This window comes from Manihot esculenta, chromosome 18 (genome assembly GCF_001659605.2).
Source record: "Manihot esculenta cultivar AM560-2 chromosome 18, M.esculenta_v8, whole genome shotgun sequence".
Taxonomy (NCBI): domain Eukaryota; kingdom Viridiplantae; phylum Streptophyta; class Magnoliopsida; order Malpighiales; family Euphorbiaceae; genus Manihot; species Manihot esculenta.
The window spans coordinates 2,495,462-2,513,802 of NC_035178.2; the positions used below are offsets into that span (position 1 = coordinate 2,495,462).

Sequence of the window (18,341 nt, forward strand, 5' to 3'; positions counted from 1 at the left end):
ACCCATGACGACAGATCAAGAACCTGCAACATCTTCAACTTCTATTCCATCAAATTCAGCAGCATATACTGATGCCAATACACCAACAGATGCAGTCTCTCTTACTGATCAAATTGCGAACTCCGAATCACCATCTTCAACTCCCAATTTCAGTGACTCCTCACCAGTAATTTCAGCTGCTGTTGATTCGGCGATCAGTCCCTCAGCAGTTCATACTGACCAAGGACAGTTGACCTCAGTTGTTGGAACCTCCAATCAGAATTTGTCTACTTCAGCTATCACATCTCCCGCAGAGAATTCAAATGATCAGAATCCGATTGCGGCACCGCACCCTCAACATTCGATGATCACCAGGTCACAATGAGGCATTGTAAAACCAAATCCCTGTTATGCTTTGCATGTGTCAATATCTTCTGATGTTCCACCCGAACCCAAGACTGTTAAAAGTGCTCTTGCACACATAGGTTAGAACCAGGCAATGTTTGAAGAATATCAAGCTTTACAATCTACTCACACATGGAAATTAGTTCCAAGACCAGCAAATGTAAATATAATAGGATGTAAATGGGTGTACAAAGCTAAACTCAACTCTGATGGGAAATTAGATAGATTAAAAGCTAGGTTAGTGGCCAAGGGGTTCCACTAAAAAGATGGTGTTGACTACACCAAAACTTTTTCCCCTGTAATAAAACCAGGAACCATTAGATTAGTTATATCTGTTGCTTTAGTAAAACAATGGCCAATAAGGCAATTGGATGTAAAAAATACTTTTCTCCATGGTTTTATTACTGAAGACATTTATATGGAGCAGCCACCCGGAATGAAAGATCCCAATTACCCCAATCATGTTTGCAAACTCCAGCGTGCTTTATATGGTTTGAAACAGGCTCCAAGAGCATGGTTTAATCGGTTGAGTACTTTCTTACTAGATTATGATTTTTTTTGTAGTTTAGTTGATCCTTCCTTGTTTATCATGCATACATCGACAGGTATCTTGGTTCTACTAATCTATGTGGACGATATGTTGTTAACAGGGTCTTCTATGGCTCTAGTTCAAAATTTCTTGCAGGTTTTGAGTTCGGAGTTTTCCATGAAAGATCTAGGTCCGATGCATCACTTTTTAGGGATCCAAGTGCAGACAACGGATTCTGGTTTACATTTAAATCAGACGCGATATGCTCACTCTATCTTGGAATAAGCTCAAATGGTGGATTGCCAGCCAATGCCAACTCCTCTTGTACAACGAATGGATGTTACTTCTGATACAATACCCCTTGGTGATCCCACACACTTTCGTGGCCTTGTAGGCTCGTTACAATATTTAACACTTACTCGTCCCGATTTATCATATAGTGTCAACTATGTTTCACAATTCATGCACAATCCAACAATGTCTCACTTGAAATATGTTCATCGTATTTTACAATATTTAAAAGGAACAATACATTATGGTCTTTCATTTACGGCAGATACATCACTTGCTCTTAGTGCTTTTTTAGATGTAGATTGGGCGGGTTGTCCAACCACACGGCGGTCCACTATCGGCTATTGTACGTTTCTCGGCGCTAATATCATCTCCTGGTGTGCTAAGAAACAACACACTGTTGCTCGCTCTAGCACCGAGGCAGAGTATCGTTCCATGGCTCACACAGCAGCAGAGCTCACTTGGCTTGGTTATCTCTTAGATGACTTGCGAGTTTATCCTACCAAGCCACCAATTTTATATGGCGATAATCTAAGTGCGTTACACTTGACAATCAATCCAGTTTTACACACACGAAGTAAACATGTTGCCCTTGATTATCACTATGTCAGAGAACGCGTTGCTCAAGGAGTTCTGATCACGAGATACATTCCCTCAGCATATCAAGTTGCTGATATATTTACAAAGTCAATGACAAAAACTCGCCTAGCATAATTTCGACGCAAACTCTGTCTCCATCCTGGACACAGTTTAAGGGGGGATATTAGTTCAGGGAGTCATAAGAATGGTTCCACCTCTCAGGAGTCATAAGGATGGTTCCACCTCTCAGGAGTAATAAGGCTGCTGTGCTAAGGTTTGAGTATTGGAGTGATAAGGGTTAATTTTGTAAATATTGAACAATTGAATGAGTCTTGTGATTAGGATTCTTAGGGTGATTCGTTCACTTACTGGTGATATTTTTTCATTATTCTCTCCTATTCAATAGGCAACTTTAGTTATCAATTCTCTTATTTAAATCATGTGTGTAATGTGAAGAAAAATATAACGAAAATTAAAAAAACATCTCTTTTTCACTTTGTTGTCTGAAATTACTTACCATCAAATGATTCTATCTGGCATTGTGGTTATGGTACAGTGATTCATTAAAAATTTTACAAGAAGTTTATTGTTAAAACAAATAAATCCATGCACGGTTGTGTAAGAAACAATTGACCTTTTTAATGCAAAGGGATTATGAATATATTAAATGTAAGGATAAAAGAAAATTATGATGTAGGACAGGCATCAAGGAACCTGGCAAGTTCCTGCAAGCCAGAACTTTTCATTCAATGGAGTTGGAATTTTGCTAACTTTTATTTTCTCTCAATTTTGCATATAGAAAGTGATATCATTGCTCACAATCTTCTTCGCCAACGATAAGCCTTTAAATTCACAATTTAAATAATTGGAAAAGAACCCTAATTATACCTTTTGAAACTATGCCCAACTCAGTAAGAGACCCAGCTTTTGTGAGTACCAATCAGGGCAGATACAAGTCCTGCGAATGACACCAAGAACGGCACCGGGAGACCTTCGAATATCTGTTAACACCACTAACCCATCAACACTATCCTGTATGATCGAAAGTTTCTTCATTAATTTCTTCTCTGTCGACTTTCTCATCTTCTCTTCCACTTTATCCATTTTCTCTCAGAAATTCAACCTCAATAGTTGATTTCAAACAGACCTCGTCTTCAATTAATTTCTTCAAATTTTTAAATTTGAGAGAAATACTTAAATATCGATAAAATTATTTGAATATTTGCGATGAATAAGTTTTTATAGTCAGCCAAACGAACCGTTTAACAAAATTATTCAAACACTCGCTAAGAGATGTAACCGCAGCTGCCCAAAACCTACGCGCACTTGTGAATGGGTTAACTAAATTGTGGAAATTGTAATGACACCATATTTCGATATTTTATATATATTATTCTTTACATTTATGATATATTTTTAATGAAATAACACTAATTATAAACAAGAAGATAATTATGTTGGTGAATCGAATAAAGTACTTTGATAATTCATAGCGAACATAATCTTCGTGGCAGCTTTTTGAAATTTATTTAGTGCACTTTTATTTATGTATTCTCTTATTCATCGTTATGGACAAGTCAACTTTGTGGAAATTGCCCATCTATGCTTATGAGGAAATTATTCGATGCATGTGCATTTGGGCTCAGCCTTCCATTCCTCGACCACACGACCAAGGGAATCATAGGACGATCCACAAGCATTTAAAGCTTTGGCAGCACTTTCTTGTAGCTTTAAAGCCTTTATTTTCATCAACTTACCATCTTCACTTTCCATCACAATTCTTACCACTCTCTCTATCTCTTTACGGCCAATCGTACTATTTCCCTCTCTCACTTCTGGCTTGATCCCCACCCCAACTTCCTCAGCTAGCATTGTGGCGTTCATTCTCTGCTCTGCATAGAGCGGCCATGCAATGATTGGTACACCATAAGTCACGCTCTCGAGTATTGAGTTCCACCCGCAGTGAGATAGAAATCCTCCGGTTGATGGGTGTTTAAGCACATGCTCCTGGGGAGCCCATGATGGAACCACCAGTCCCCTTTCTTCAGTCCTGTCCAAGAATCCTTCTGGTAGGTAAGCCTTTGGATGGTTATCTTCACTTCCTACGTTAAAAAATGCAGCAGAGGCACTACTATTTGTCGGTGAACGTACAACCAGGATGAACCGGTGCTGGCTCAGTTCCAAACCCCATGCCAGTTCAGTGAGTTGCTCTGCTGTCAAGGTGCCACCGCTGCCTAGGGATACAAAGAGAACAGAGCCAGGAGGTTGCTTGTCTAGCCATGCAACGCATTCTGTGTTCGAGGCAGCAGCAGTTAGTGTTTCTTCCTGTCTGATCAGTGGTCCTATAGGATGAACCCGTGGTGTGGGTATTTGTTTGAAAAATGAATTCTCTGTTACAGCTTTCAGCCCAGCTGGTTCAAGATCCTCCCACGAGTTGAGAAATATCCCAGCTGCCAAAGGCAACCTGTTCACATGAAGTAAATACCATTTATACTCATCGATTTTCCGGTTCTTGATTTGGTCCAGCAGATCCTCAGTTCGAATTGGGGTGCAACCAGGAACCTTAATCGGTTCAGGGAGATCAACGAACTCGCCATCCACTTCACGGTCAAGAGTAGGAAGATAAAGAGAAAGGGTAAGCAAAGCGATGGATCCAGTACAAAACGAGTAAACTGGGATTGATAATTCACGGCAGACCTGGAAAGCTTGGGTGCAGAACAAATCAACAACAAGTGCTTTTATGTTGCCCAACTCTACGAGGACATGCTTCAGAGACTTGAGACTCTCTTCTACAATGACACAGACGCGAGTAAGCACCAGCATATCATCTGTGGTGAGGGAAAAAACATCGACTGGAGGAAGCTCGACGATGTCAAGTCCAGAAGGAAGAGTTGGTGATCGGAGGAGCTGTTCCTGGGCCGCAGAGGCTTCGTTGGTTGTGATGACAAGGAAGCTTACATGGAAATCATGATAGGTAACTAGTCGCTTAGCAAGCTCGAGGAGAGGGATGATGTGGCCCATGCCTGGGCTTGACAGGAAAACGATATGGGGTTTTGCGATTTCATCTGCTGTCCTCGCTTCTCAGATGTGTGTTGTTTTGAAATATCGGAGGAGGAGCAGATGTTAACTGAAGGAAGTAGTTAGCCGATAGTTTAGAGCTTTTGTTGTGTGAAACAACACGGCGGTCTGACAACTTATACTCGCCCGTGCGTCCAGACTTTCAAAAAATTAATAAATGTTAATTAATTTTTTTAAGTTTACTACAGGGATCGTAAAACCATTATGAATAAGATTAAAAAAAATTACCTCTTTCTTGCTCTGGTTTAGATACAGAGCAACAACTCTTCCTTTTTCCAAAAAAAAATATATTAAATTTCTTCTATCTTTCCTCCATCTCCGTCTTTTAACCCTTCAATCTAAATTAAAAATCCAAATTAATTTTTATTTTAATTTCTTTTAATTAAAAATCATAACTTAAAAGTCATTTTTCTCTGAACATCAAATTTTAATAGATAATTTTTTTTCATTTTTCTTATAAATTTATAAGTTTTATATATATATATTTTAGTATATTACATAATGATTTTTATAATTTAAAATGTTAAAAAGTTAAAGTATTGATTTATAGATTGATTATTTTTTATTTAAAAATTTTGTTTAATGAGTTATTTTTATTATAATAAATTTTTAATTTTTATATGAGAAAATTGTTAGAATGAGAATTTTACCATGTATTAAGGATTTGAGATTTATTTTCTCAAATAATTATTATATTTTTAGAATAAAAGATATATATTAAGTAATTTTAAATCTATAATAATTATCGAGATATATATATTAATTTTGGAAAAGTTAAATTTAATGTTAGAAAAAGATAAGCGGTTGTATTGAAAGAAATATAATATATAACTGTAATGTAAGAGGGGAGATAATTGGAGGATAGTAAAATTTTTATAAATATATGGTTAAGAGTCCAAATAGGTATTTTGAATTTTTTGCTTTGATTTTGAATTATTTGCTTTAATTATTGAGTATTGTTGATTTTTTGAAAAATTGGGAGAAAGTTTAATTTATATCGGAATCCTGTTGAATTTTTATTAAAATTTTTAAAAGTTAATCATGCATTTCACATTCTATATTTGCACTCCATTATTTAAATTTCTATTCTTTGAAAAATTGGGAGAAAGTTTAATTTATGTCGAAATCCTGTTGAATTTTTGTTAAAATTTTTAAAAGTTAATCATGCATTTCACATTCTATATTTGCACTCCATTATTTAAATTTCTATTCTTTGAAAAATTGGGAGAAAGTTTAATTTATGTCAGAATCCCGTTGAATTTTTGTTAAAATTTTTAAAAGTTAATCATGCATTTCACATTCTATATTTGCACTCCATTATTTAAATTATTTGCACTCCATTATTTAAATTTCTATTCTCGAATATTTTTTATAATTATATGAGTGGATTCAATCTATTATATATGTGAGATTTTATAATAAAAAATATAAATAGATATTGATAAATTTACTTTTTAAATAAATAAAAATAAATTTATATTGTAACGGAATAAATAACATACTACACTTTATATATGTATCAATTAGATAACACTTTAATGATAGGTAATTTATTATTAATTCAACTTATATTTATATTGTATTTGGGGTAATGCTTGATATACACATAGTCTTTGGAGAGTCTATATTAAAAGTTGTGCTTGACCGAGTTTGTATAGAAATCCATTTTGTAAACATTATCTATGCTTTATGATGTTTATGTAAACCAACTCAACGTATGTTATGTCACCCATTGGGGCATTGATGAGATCCCAAAGAAGGGTCAATGTTTATGGTTATGTTTATATTCAGTGCATGCACAGGTTGAGTTTGGTGATTGAAGGGAAAGAAAAAAATTCAAAATTTTATGTATGTTGTTGATCATGTATGGGATTAAACAGGTTCACAGGATGAATGTTTGGCTTGCTATGGGTCTCGGCGGCCTTAAGCCGACCTGGATCCTAGCACCGGTAGCGGTCCGATTTTCGGGTCGTTACAATATTGGGTGGTCGCATTTGGAATAGGAGTGTAAACGAACCAAACTATTCATAAGCTACTCGAGACTCGACTCGATAAAAGTTCAACCAATTTTGGTTTGTTTTTAAACAAATCGAACTTGAACTCAATTTTGAAACTCATCACCTAAACGAACCGAGTTTGAGTTAAATAGTATTAAGTTCGTTAAGACTTGTATGTCAACTAATTTTTATATTCGTGAGCAAACTCATGAACTGACTGGTTGGGCAGATTCGCAAGCTGACTCGTTGAACAAGCATGTTAAATAAGCTCGTTAGTAGGGGTGAGCTTTCAGTCGGTTTGGTTCAAAATCGAACCGAACCGAATAAACCAAAAATCAAAATTTTAATATTTATAAAAATCAAATCGAATTGATTTTAATCATAAATCAAATTGAATCAAATCGATCTGATTTAATTCGATTCAGTTTGAATTTTTAATATCATTTTATTTTTTACACTTTATTTTAAATATTTTAAAATTTAATTGAAATATTTTAACTTCAATACGATCTAATCTCTACATATTATTAAAAATAATATATAATTATTATTAAATCGATTCGATTTAATTTTTTTTATTAAAACCAAATCAAACTGAAATAATCAAAATTCTTAAAATTAAAAATTGAATCCAACCTAAATATATTAAAAATTAAACTAAAATTTTAAATTAATTTAATTCGGTAAAAAATTTTCAATTTCAACCAATAGCTCCCGTCGGCTCGCCGCACGCCTGCACTTCTGCATCGACTGCTCGTTTGCCGCCCCTACCTCGCTCCTCTACAATTCACAGTTCAACGATAAGCATTTTTTTTTAATCTAAACAAAATAATTTCTGATGAAATTCTGATAGGTAGAATTTTGATCGGTATTGTTGGAAGCATTATGAATTTATGTAGTTGATTGGTATTGTTGGAAGCATTATGAATTTATTGTTATAGTTGATTGGTACCGTTAGAAACATTATGAATTTATGTTGTAGTTGATTGGTATTGTTGGAAGGACTATAAATTTATAATTGTAGTTGATTGGTATTGTTGGAAGAACTATAAATCTATAATTGTTGATTGGCATCGTTCAAAGCATTATAATTATTTATGTTGGAGGTCAAGTTGACTAGTTGAAAACTTGAAGATGATTAAATTATATAGCTTGTTTTCAATTATCAGAAGTTAGAAATTCAACTTTATTTATTTTTATTAACGAATTTTTTAATCGAATTTTTCGAACTCGAGTTTGAATTAAACTCGTTATTATACTAAACAAACTTTTCAAGAATTGAGTTCGAACCAGACTCAATTATATTATTTAATTTTTGAATCGAATTCGAACTAAATATTAAAACTCGAACTCGAACTTTCAAAATTTTTAATTAATGAACCGATTTTTATAAAATTATTATATTTATTTAACTGACTTATTTTAACATATTACATGATAGCATTAATTATTAAAAATTTATTTATTCCCTTTTGTTATTTATTCATTCGCTCATAAAGTAGTAGTATTCACTCCACGTAGTATAATGGAGATCAAGTTAATTAAAATTTATTTTATAAATTTTAATTATTTTAAAATAAATGTATATATCTATACTTTTCTAAGTTGATAGTATTAATTTTTAGTAGTAAATTCATATTATTTTTTATTTTCATAGAGAATATAAATATATTATCATGTTAATTAGTGTATTTTTAAAAAAAAATCTATCAATTTATCTGTCATATCCCTTTATAAGTTAGGAATAAGATGTTACCGCTTCGACCTTGAGATTTATATAACCGCATATGTGGAGCTAATATTTTCCAAATCATAAAGTCTACTTTCAAAAAAATGCTAACTGGAGTGGAGGGAATATAATTGACCAAACGAAGCATCAAAATTCTCCTTAAACTGGACTTTAACCACTGAGCTTTATTCTTATTCTTCCTTACAATTATTGTTTCACTTTATCTCGTGTCTACTTCATTAATTAATTAATATGGAAAAAAAATTCCATCTTATTATTTAACGAAGAACAAAAACTGACCATTTTCGTTTTTTTTACATCATAAAAAATAATGATTAAATTAGTTAAATTAATTTTAAAAATGCAAAAGTTTATTTTATATCAAACATATTATGATGTGAAGTAGATTAGGCTTTGGAAAAAAAAAGATTAGGGAGTCTAAATTACTCGGTAGCACAGCTTTTTAATACAAATATTTTAAATAAATTATACATATAGTAAGTTCAACATCTAAAAAAAAATTATTTTTCATAATTAATATTGTAACTTTACTAAATTTATTACTAAATATATGAGATGCTCATTCAGTAAAGTTATTTAATTATTTTATTTAATTTTAAGAAGATAAATTATTTTTTGATAAGAATAAAATATAAAACATTTTAAACTAAAGGTATTTTTTATCTATTTTAATAATAAAATTGAGCTTAGAGATTAAATTATTAATTAAACATTGTCATATATTAAAGCAAATGCATTTCTTCTATTGCTTGAAGCTATATTGACGATAGAATCTTTTCCTAGATTCTTGAAGCTGATTAAGATTAGCATCTGTGTTAATGGGCCATGTGAGCCCGTCACATTCAAATGGGATGCCCCTGGGTTGCATGGTTCGGGCCATAAAATCGTGAACCGCCGGAGCCCAGGGGGACATGGGGGATAAAAGGAGCACGAGCGAGGTGATGGGTCATGGTGCGCACGAGATGAGAGAGCCGTTAGTTAGCCACCCACCAATGTCAGTGTTTGAAGGTGCGGTTCTCTCTCTTTGGATTCTTTTTCTTAACGGTAAGCAATTTCCCCACCAAAATTCCTATTTCTATTTACCAATGGAATGCGACGCTTAGCCTAAGGTTTTCTTTCCGCCTCAACCGCCAACTTCCACTTTCCTTCTCCCTTTTCTAGTTTCCATTTATGCCCCTTTACACATTAACCCACTTTAATCAGTTTTCAAATTCTAATTATACCCTTGCTTCACTAACAACAATTTTGTTGTTCATTCGACTTGGTTTGATTTAATAAAATTTTGTTGGAAATATTGATTCAATTAAATTTATTTATTAAACAATTTTTATTTCTAAATAGCAAAATGTTCAATTTTGAAATTGATACAAAATAATCTAAAATAGTCTAAAAAGAAGTAAATGGCAAATATGGAATTTGGGCTCCAATTTCAGTCGAATTCAAAAACAAAAAAGGTAAAGCAAAACTGACACCTGGGCACTACAACCGGCAATAACCGGTAGCTAACTCAATGCACAGGCATCCGTTTTAAAAACCTCCAAAAACTCGTCCGTTATTTTTGTCATTTCTTCATCCTCTTCCCTACTTCTCTCCACAGCCTCTGCCATCTCTCTCTGTTCCTCAATCCCTCGTTCTCACAGTCACAGCATTTCAAGTTTATCCTCTCAAGAACCCTTATCTTCATCTCCATTCCACTTTAACCTCAAAATCAACACTTGCATTACAGAATTGAAACTCAACACACTCTTTTCTTTCTGGAATCAAGGCAAAAGGACTTGCATTGTGAAAAATCAGGTGCAGACAGCAATGCCTCTCTCTACTAAGCTTCAATCCTCGGCTAAACCGGTACCTCAGCAGCGAGTGGTTTTCGGTCCCACCGGGAACAGAGCTAGGGTTTGGGAAGAGTGCAGACGGAAAAGCGAGATTTTGAAGAAGCCACAGGCACAGCAGAGGCCCAAGAAGCCAGCAGTCAAGGCCACGGTTTCGGAGATGCAGCGAGCTGTAGTTACGAACAATTTGTCGGTGGACAGCTCGTGCTCTTCGGATTCCAATTTTTCTTATTCTTCTGCTTCTTCTACTACTACTACTTCGAGCGTGTCTTCGGACAAGCTGGCAAGCCCAAGGAGGAATCTGAAGCGTACTGGATTAAGAGCTGTCAAGGTTGTTCCTGATGGTGGGATCTCGCCAAAGAAGGACGCGCCGGTGAAGAGGTGTGATTGGATCACACCGCAATCTAGTAAGTCATAAGTTATGCACTTACGAAAACAATCTTTATCTGTTAGGTTTAGCTTTAGAGATGGTAGAATTTGGTAATGACATAGAGGTTAAGCAATTGTAGTTGAAAATGGGTTTAAGCCATCCAGGTTATTGAAGTTTAAGGTTGTTGCCCAGTGTTTATTGCCATGGATTAACAACTAGAATTCCTAACTTAAAAGAATAATTTCAAGTATTTCCATTATATTTGGCTATTGATGCCTTCCTATTTTGCTCACTGTGGATTTTTTTTTTCCATCCTTTATACTGTCCCACATACCATCACTTGACAGGCTTCTAGAAGAAGAAATTTCCATTAGTGCTAATAAACGTTACATGCTAGTCTTAGTGTTTGTTTTGCCTAGTGGGATCCTTTACATGGCCACTGGCACTAACTGCGCGAAATGTAATTTTTATGTTAGCAGTTATATGTGAACTTCCAAAGTAAATTGATGTGCTATCTGGAAAGTGCTAGAGCCTAGATATTGCCTCAGTTGTTTTAATTGCATCGAGGACATAGAAAGTTTAAACCGGTTCTTCAACACAGGTACCAATTCAATAGTAGCATGCCTAAGTGATTAGGTCAAGCAGCATTCGCTCTGTCTGCTTTGCTAGTTGAATAACATGTGGGACAATTGTATTGAATTCAACTAACATTTTGTAGTTTATTTTATTTTATTTTTTTTATTTACTTGCGAGGTGTAGCCGCTGAACATTTAAAATTTAAATGCAATGACTGGTCATTGACATGGCAGAATTGGGCACACAACTTCTGGTCCATATATTTTTGGTCCATTATGCATTTATTTTCATGTGAACATTGCATCTTTCCTATTTCGCGAAAGTATTCTAGCATTCTCTAGGGGGCATTTCTAGCACCACATCAAATCAAATTTTCATAGATGAAGCTAATTTAATATATTTATTATTTATTTAAGCAAGCCACTCTTTTCTTATCCCCCTTTCTAAATGTCTAATTATGAGTTTAACAGTGTGATTTTCGGGTGATTTCCTCTGTTTTCTCAGATGCCCCAATTGTTAAATCCCTTTAGCTAATGTTCTATGATTTATATTTGTGCATTTTTCACCATACTCTCTATGGTTTTTTGGGATTTTTACTATAGATCCACTTTATGCGTCTTTCCATGACGAAGAATGGGGAGTTCCAATTCATGATGATAGGAAGCTGTTTGAGTTGCTTGTTTTTTCACAAGCATTAGCAGAAATGAGCTGGCCAACAATTCTCCAAATGAGAGACACTTTCAGGTATGTAATTCTTCACTTTTTGTTTATTAGCATCAATTTAGACAAAAAAAAAATGCCATTCAGGCCCTTTGTCTGATTTTTACCGTTGGATCCTCATGTCAGGAAACTTTTTGACAACTTCGACCCATCATCTGTTGCGCAGTTTACTGAGAAGAAGCTGTTGTCGCTGAAAGAGAATGGCAATCTGTTGTTATCTGAACCAAAGCTTCGTGCAATAGTGGAGAATGCTAAACTGTTCCTCAAGGTAATTCTGTAGTCCAAGGCATCAATGCATGGTATCTTTTTTCAGTCCAGGTCAAGCAAAGAAACAAGAAGCTCTATGGAAGATAATTTACACCTGATTTCTCCTCCGCCCTGAACACACGCCACAACCTTAGTTCTCAGCATTGTCATACTCTCGACACAAGTCTATAGGGTTCAATTTGTTTTGATATCTCCAACAAATTGAAAAACGCCGGGGACTGTGTTTCAAAAGAAGAATATTGGGATCTATGCATACAAAGATAGAAATTTATTTTCACCCACTTGTTGCTCATAATTTGCAGGTCCAGCAGGAGTTTGGTTCCTTCAGCAACTATTGCTGGCGTTTTATGAACAACAAGCAACTAAGAAATGCATTCCGGTATGCACGTCAAGTTCCTGTCAAGACACCAAAAGCTGAACTCATAAGCAAGGATCTAATGCAGAGAGGCTTTCGTTGCGTCGGACCTACTGTTGTTTATTCATTCATGCAGGTGGCTGGGATTGTTAATGATCATCTCGTAACATGCTTCAGATACCAAGAATGCAATTCAAATGTCAAAAAGAATTTCAACCCCGAGATTGAAGAGACAAAGATAGTAACTGAAGCATTGGAGAAGACATGCTTATCTCAATGACCAAGTCGCCGGAACTACAACTTTCTCCTGACTAATCACACTATTATGACTGTAGCAATATCAGGGCAGATGTTCTCCAGTAATGACTTAGGATTCCATTCTGTATGTTTCAGTAGCATAATCTATTCTTCCACTTGTGTATCATTGACCTAAACTAGATATTACTACAATAGAATTTCTTGTGATAGTGCTTGTGCGTGCTCCTCTCATCTTGGATTCAGTAACTTTCTGAGCAGGTTCATGTCAGATTCACTTGGTCTTCAGCATATTTTTCATCGTCTTCAATGCTCTAAAATATCTAGGTGATCCTTGAACATTATTTTTTAGATGCATTATATAATTATATATAATGCAATTAAACATTTAATATATAAAATTTGTGCAATTTACAGTAATGTATATAATTCTATAACAAATTATTCAAACTTAATACCATCGTTTCTCATTATTTGCTCTTAATTATATATAAATATATTAAATTAATTGAATTAGAACTATCTTTAATTAGAGTTTATTTATAGTTAAAAATTCCAATTGTTACATCATAATAAGATATTTAATATTATAAATGTTTCGAGCACAAGTAATCATAAAATAAATAATTTATTACAATCAATTAAGTATTTTAATTTAATACGTGATAAAATTAATTAAAAATTAATAATGAAAATAAAATTATAAATTGAATAAACGTGTTATACAAATTTTATTTTATTAGTTTGCAAAGATTAAATATTATAATTTTAAAAATATGATATAATAATAATAATAACTAATTGTATATGGAAAAATAAAATATTACAATTATTGATTAAATTACATTACATCAAACCACTAAATTATATATATATATATATACTAAGACCAAAGTTGAAACCGGAAACCGGAAACTGAGAATTGAAATCGAAGCACATTGAGATTCGATTCAATTCCGAGTAAAAAGGGGGAAAAAAACCCTAAAATTCAGTCGCGGTTTCAAAATTTCAAACTCCGAGCTCACCAATGCCCATCCCACCCCAAGACAGGCAAAGCATCAGATGCAACGATGATAAATAAATAAATAAATGAAATCAAGGATTTGCATCTTTAGAGAAAACAGGATGAACAAAGCCACGTGCCCTAAATGATCAAACAGAATAGAAATCTTAAATTAGGAGATACGGATAAAGACCAGACTCTCCCCATTCAGACAGTAGACGACTTCCCTACTCTACCACTCGTTTATTTAATATAAATTTCCTATTATTTATTTTTTCTTGCACATTCCCTTGTTTTAGTATTGAATTTCTCCACAAGCGAACGTGGGGCTTGTCGGGCAACGAAAGTCCGCAACCAGCCTTGCCTGACGAGCAATGGGACCATTGCAATTTGCAAATATGGAGATGGAACTTGGGGACCAGCTGCTATATCTGCAAAAATTACTTTAACCTAATCCGAATATTATTAACTCTAATCATATCATTTGCATTTTATATGACTACAAAGTAAACTATCAACATGAAAATGGGAATATAACTAGCAAAACTGGAAAATCACAAGTTCGGCTCCTACTTCTTAAGAAGGCACATCTATTATATAATCCGGTGATATGTGCATTGCAGTTAATCTGGTGATATGTGCATTGCAGTGAATCTAGGATGTCTCGCAACCCATTTTGTTCACTTGTAACTTAGGCAAAAAAAAACCAACAAGAGACGTGCATTGATACGGTAAGCCATCAACAAATAATTTCATTTTATCAGGTCTGATGGAAGTCTTTTAAGGAAGAGGAAACTCCTCAATCCCAGAAATATCCCACATTATCTACATGTAATGCTTGTGAAGACATTCCAAACAACTCAACTAGCAATTGTTACTTTCAAATGAGTAAAAGAGAATGCAACTAAATGAACATAAAATTAGACATGTAACTTTAATTCCTACTAAGAAACAATATTTGTTCAGTGTGTGAACTTCCCACCAAAGAAATAATGGAGATCTGGACCGCAAACATTCTTCCACACATGCTCAATGTACCACAACTGGATTAAGAATATTTCTTCTAGTTCCCAACATCTCCTCACTGCATCTCCTCTTTGATTCAAGCATGTCCTCACCATGATCTCCACAAGCAATATCAGCTCAGCCTAACTCCGAGCCTTCCCATTTCCAAGTGTGAGCTCTAGATCATCCAAACCTACTTCATGAATCCTTTCTCCTTCCCATGGTTTCACCTGTCCACTCCCAAACTCAAACTCCATGCTCCTCCCATTCTCTTTGATCACATTGCTGGACAAAATTTGCTCAGCCACAGGTTTCACAAGATTATAGGTTGGAGAGGTTGGCATTGCAGCTACAGAAGGTGAAAATTTTTGAAAGCTTATCCATTGACCAGACTCAACAGTGGATGTATCAGACTCGTCACATTCAGGTATGGTGGCTGGCGCATGAAATTGACGATGAGTTGGGCTAACTGGGGCAGATGCAGCATAGAAAGGGTAATTTAATGAGGCCATGGATTGTTTGGCAATGAACTCCCAGTTGGGAATTGGCTTGGGATTTTTTGTGGTTGGAGATGAGAGCGGAGGAGTTACGGGTGCACTGTTGGAGATTCGGAGAGGAGGGAGAGATGAGGGAATGGCATTTTGGAGGAAGGGAAGGAGATTAGAAGAAGCATTATTCTCAACTCGAGATGGGCTAGGGAATGAAGAGGAGGAGGGGCTAACTTGGTAGGAAGGAATTGGACTAGGAAATGCTGAGGATAAAGGACTCGGATTTTGTGAAGAGTACGGAGTAATCCTTACAGAGGCGCCTACAATATCAATTGGGGGTGGCTTGCATCCCTGGATCAACAAACCAAACATGGTGGTACTAAATCAGATTATGACTACCCTTAATATGAAAGGGATATAAACAAACAGTAGAGGAAGTAGTTGCAGATTGCAAAGCACAAGAGATAAAAACACCTACTACAGAGCAACTGAAGTCTCCATACCAACGTCTTGGGTTTTAAATTCTTAGAAAAGGGCAACACTAACCATTAGAGCTTCATTAATCAATCAAAAGCTAATCAATCATATCCATTGAACTTTCAAGTTCTAAAATTAGAAAGCCCTGAGAATAGACCTTCTTCAGTAGCATAAATTTCCAATGCTATCTCCTTAAGAGAGAGGAATAAGTGGAGGATGATAATAAAACAGCAGATACGAGACAAGTATAATGCAAGGTGATCCTGTTCAATTGCCCAATGATCCAGCCATAAAAATTGAAGCTAAAAACCAGATGAGAAATAGGGATGTAACGCACGAGAGCTAAAAAGAAACACACAGAAAAATAATTCAGAGAAAAACTAAAAATCCAGGGAAAAATAGCAAATCTAAAAGCATGTGAAGCATAGATAGAGGCTCGATCCAAATAAAGAAACCCATTTCCATCCCAACTCAATTGTGGAAAAGAGAAAAAAACAAGACAAATCTATAGCAATAACTTTAGACCGAATTAAAAGAAGAAAACGAGTACCTTACGGTAGGTGTTGCCATCTTCTTCAACGACCCAACCAGCCTCGATGCACAGAGCCTTCAAGACCTCATTATTATCACAGTGTTTAGGCAAATTGTAATTCCCTTGAGCTCTCAACCCTGAAAAAATCTTAGCAGCTATGGCTCTTCTCCTCCTCTCCCTCCTCCTATTATTCTCTCGCTCTCTCCATGACGGCTTCCTCCTCGGAGCCACCGAAGTCGAAGTCGCGCCGTCTGAAGTCATTTTCCGGCGAACACGGGTTCCTCAATATCCGGCGAGCTGGGTGGATCGCGTTGCCGGGGATATAAACCCAGGAAGAAAAGGTAAGAGAAATATCAGTCAAGAGGAAAACGCCACACTTCGCTGCAACCATAAGAAGAAGAAGAAGAATCTCTCTTTGTGTGTGAGTACTGAGGACATGGCAGAGTTATTTGAAAAAGAAAAAGGTTGGTTTCTAGAAATGGTGAGGTGCGGGCAAGTACAAGGAAAGAGTTGGGATCAAACTTCCTAATCAACGGTGGTGTGGCTTTCAGATTATAACAGAAAATTAATCATTTGAGTGTTGGGATGATAAGGGTGTGTTTGTGTGTCGATGATAACGTATCCTCATTTGCGAGTAAGAAAGAAGAGTTAACTGTTACCACGTGTAAGTTTATACGCCTGTGCTGTCTTGTGATGACCAAATAATTTCTAACATGGGGTCCAGCCGTTGAGTGTCGGGACCCACCCAAGTTGAAGGAGTTTTGTTGTTAAGCATGCCCCATGCAATGTTTTATTGTAATTTGTTAAAGCTGTCGATCCATTAACTTGGTGTCGTATCACCGGCCGCGGCCCGATTGGCCCGATTCTAGTCGGATTTTGAATCGGAATCGGTCGTTTTAATATGGGGTTGAAGCTATTCTAAATCAGATCGCATAATTTGATTGTCTATAAACAAACGAGAAATGGCAAAAGTCCTTTGAATTACTTATAACATTCTTTTATAAGTCGAATGGTGACCTCAAAGTTCACAAATGGTAAAGGATATGCTACATGATTTTGGCAGGTTATTATGTCTGCAAATATATGTCCAGTGAAATATTGAAATCTGAATTCAGGTATGCCAAAACAAAACCATATTACAAGTCTCAGAAAAAGCAATTAAAGCAATTAGTGCAGAATACAGAAAAGGTGTGCAATCTGGGTGATTCTGAAAATGCAAGAGCAAGTGATTCAGTTCCCCAGCGCTTTGCTTCTTGACTGGACTCTTCCCAAGTTCCCATTTGAATTTCAGCAATTTCATCTTGCTTTTCCTTTACCTTGAATAATTTAATCATTGTGCCTGCCAAATGAGTACAAAGAAATTATCAATGCTAGAATCGAAGTGCAAAGCTAAAAAGTTGCTTCTGATGAAACAAGAATCAATTAACATTGATTTGATGACTTTTGACTGCACAAGGGACAAATTTTAATGTTTTCTAACGCAGCTATTCAAGCAGGCGAGTACAAGATTAACAGTATTACAAAAATAATAAATCTGGATCAAGTGCACAACTCCCAATCACAACCATAATCATAAATTCATGGTAACTCACTAATATCCATACCCACATGACGAAAGGATGCTACTTTCTTGTAGACCTGAATAAAGCTCAACTTTTTCCATGAAAATTTGAGGTTAAATAAATAAAACGAATTCTATAATCGATTTGGGGATAAGCATTGTTAACCAACGAAATCGAGCTAGAGAGAAGCACTAAAGAAAACAAAATCTTTATAAAGAAGAGAACAGTCTAATTAATTGTATCCAAAACCAAAACTTATAAATGTTCTACGTCGGTAACTGTATAAGCTGCATG

General features: G+C 35.3%; 3 protein-coding genes across 3 annotated transcripts; 1 reads left to right on the top strand and 2 right to left on the bottom strand.

The window, feature by feature from the left end:
* Window positions 1–3,233: 3,233 nt before the first annotated feature.
* LOC110606832 (anthocyanidin 3-O-glucosyltransferase 5-like) lies at window positions 3,234–10,215 on the bottom strand. The gene is made up of 2 exons (XM_043953502.1): window positions 10,116–10,215; window positions 3,234–4,863 (listed from the first exon to the last, which is right to left on the bottom strand). The coding sequence occupies exons 1-2, from the start codon at window positions 10,213–10,215 to the stop codon at window positions 3,401–3,403; spliced, it is 1,563 nt and encodes a 520-aa protein (XP_043809437.1). The 3' UTR covers window positions 3,234–3,400.
* Window positions 10,144–13,192, top strand: LOC110606074 (probable GMP synthase [glutamine-hydrolyzing]). The gene is made up of 4 exons (XM_021744818.2): window positions 10,144–10,844; window positions 11,986–12,127; window positions 12,230–12,371; window positions 12,673–13,192. The coding sequence occupies exons 1-4, from the start codon at window positions 10,415–10,417 to the stop codon at window positions 13,003–13,005; spliced, it is 1,047 nt and encodes a 348-aa protein (XP_021600510.1). The 5' UTR covers window positions 10,144–10,414; the 3' UTR covers window positions 13,006–13,192.
* Window positions 13,193–14,706: 1,514 nt separating this feature from the next.
* On the bottom strand, window positions 14,707–17,022 carry LOC110606884 (protein BRASSINAZOLE-RESISTANT 1). Its single transcript, XM_021745866.2, has 2 exons — window positions 16,504–17,022; window positions 14,707–15,827 (listed from the first exon to the last, which is right to left on the bottom strand). Exons 1-2 carry the CDS (start codon window positions 16,744–16,746, stop codon window positions 15,132–15,134), a joined length of 939 nt encoding a protein of 312 aa, XP_021601558.1. The 5' UTR covers window positions 16,747–17,022; the 3' UTR covers window positions 14,707–15,131.
* Between the last annotated feature and the right edge of the window lie 1,319 nt (window positions 17,023–18,341).

Excerpts from the sequence above, each read along its gene's own strand:
- LOC110606832 (XM_043953502.1), bottom strand. The coding sequence starts at position 10,215 with ATGGCAGAGGCTGTGGAGAGAAGTAGGGAAGAGGATGAAGAAATGACA. Across the intron at positions 4,864-10,115 it reads AACGGATGCCTGTGCATTGA|AAGCGAGGACAGCAGATGAA; the intron begins GTTAGCTACCGG and ends CACACATCTGAG.
- LOC110606074 (XM_021744818.2), top strand. The coding sequence starts at position 10,415 with ATGCCTCTCTCTACTAAGCTTCAATCCTCGGCTAAACCGGTACCTCAG. Across the intron at positions 10,845-11,985 it reads TTGGATCACACCGCAATCTA|ATCCACTTTATGCGTCTTTC; the intron begins GTAAGTCATAAG and ends TTTTTACTATAG. Across the intron at positions 12,372-12,672 it reads ATGCTAAACTGTTCCTCAAG|GTCCAGCAGGAGTTTGGTTC; the intron begins GTAATTCTGTAG and ends CATAATTTGCAG.
- LOC110606884 (XM_021745866.2), bottom strand. The coding sequence starts at position 16,746 with ATGACTTCAGACGGCGCGACTTCGACTTCGGTGGCTCCGAGGAGGAAG. Across the intron at positions 15,828-16,503 it reads ATGGCAACACCTACCGTAAG|GGATGCAAGCCACCCCCAAT; the intron begins GTACTCGTTTTC and ends TTGTTGATCCAG.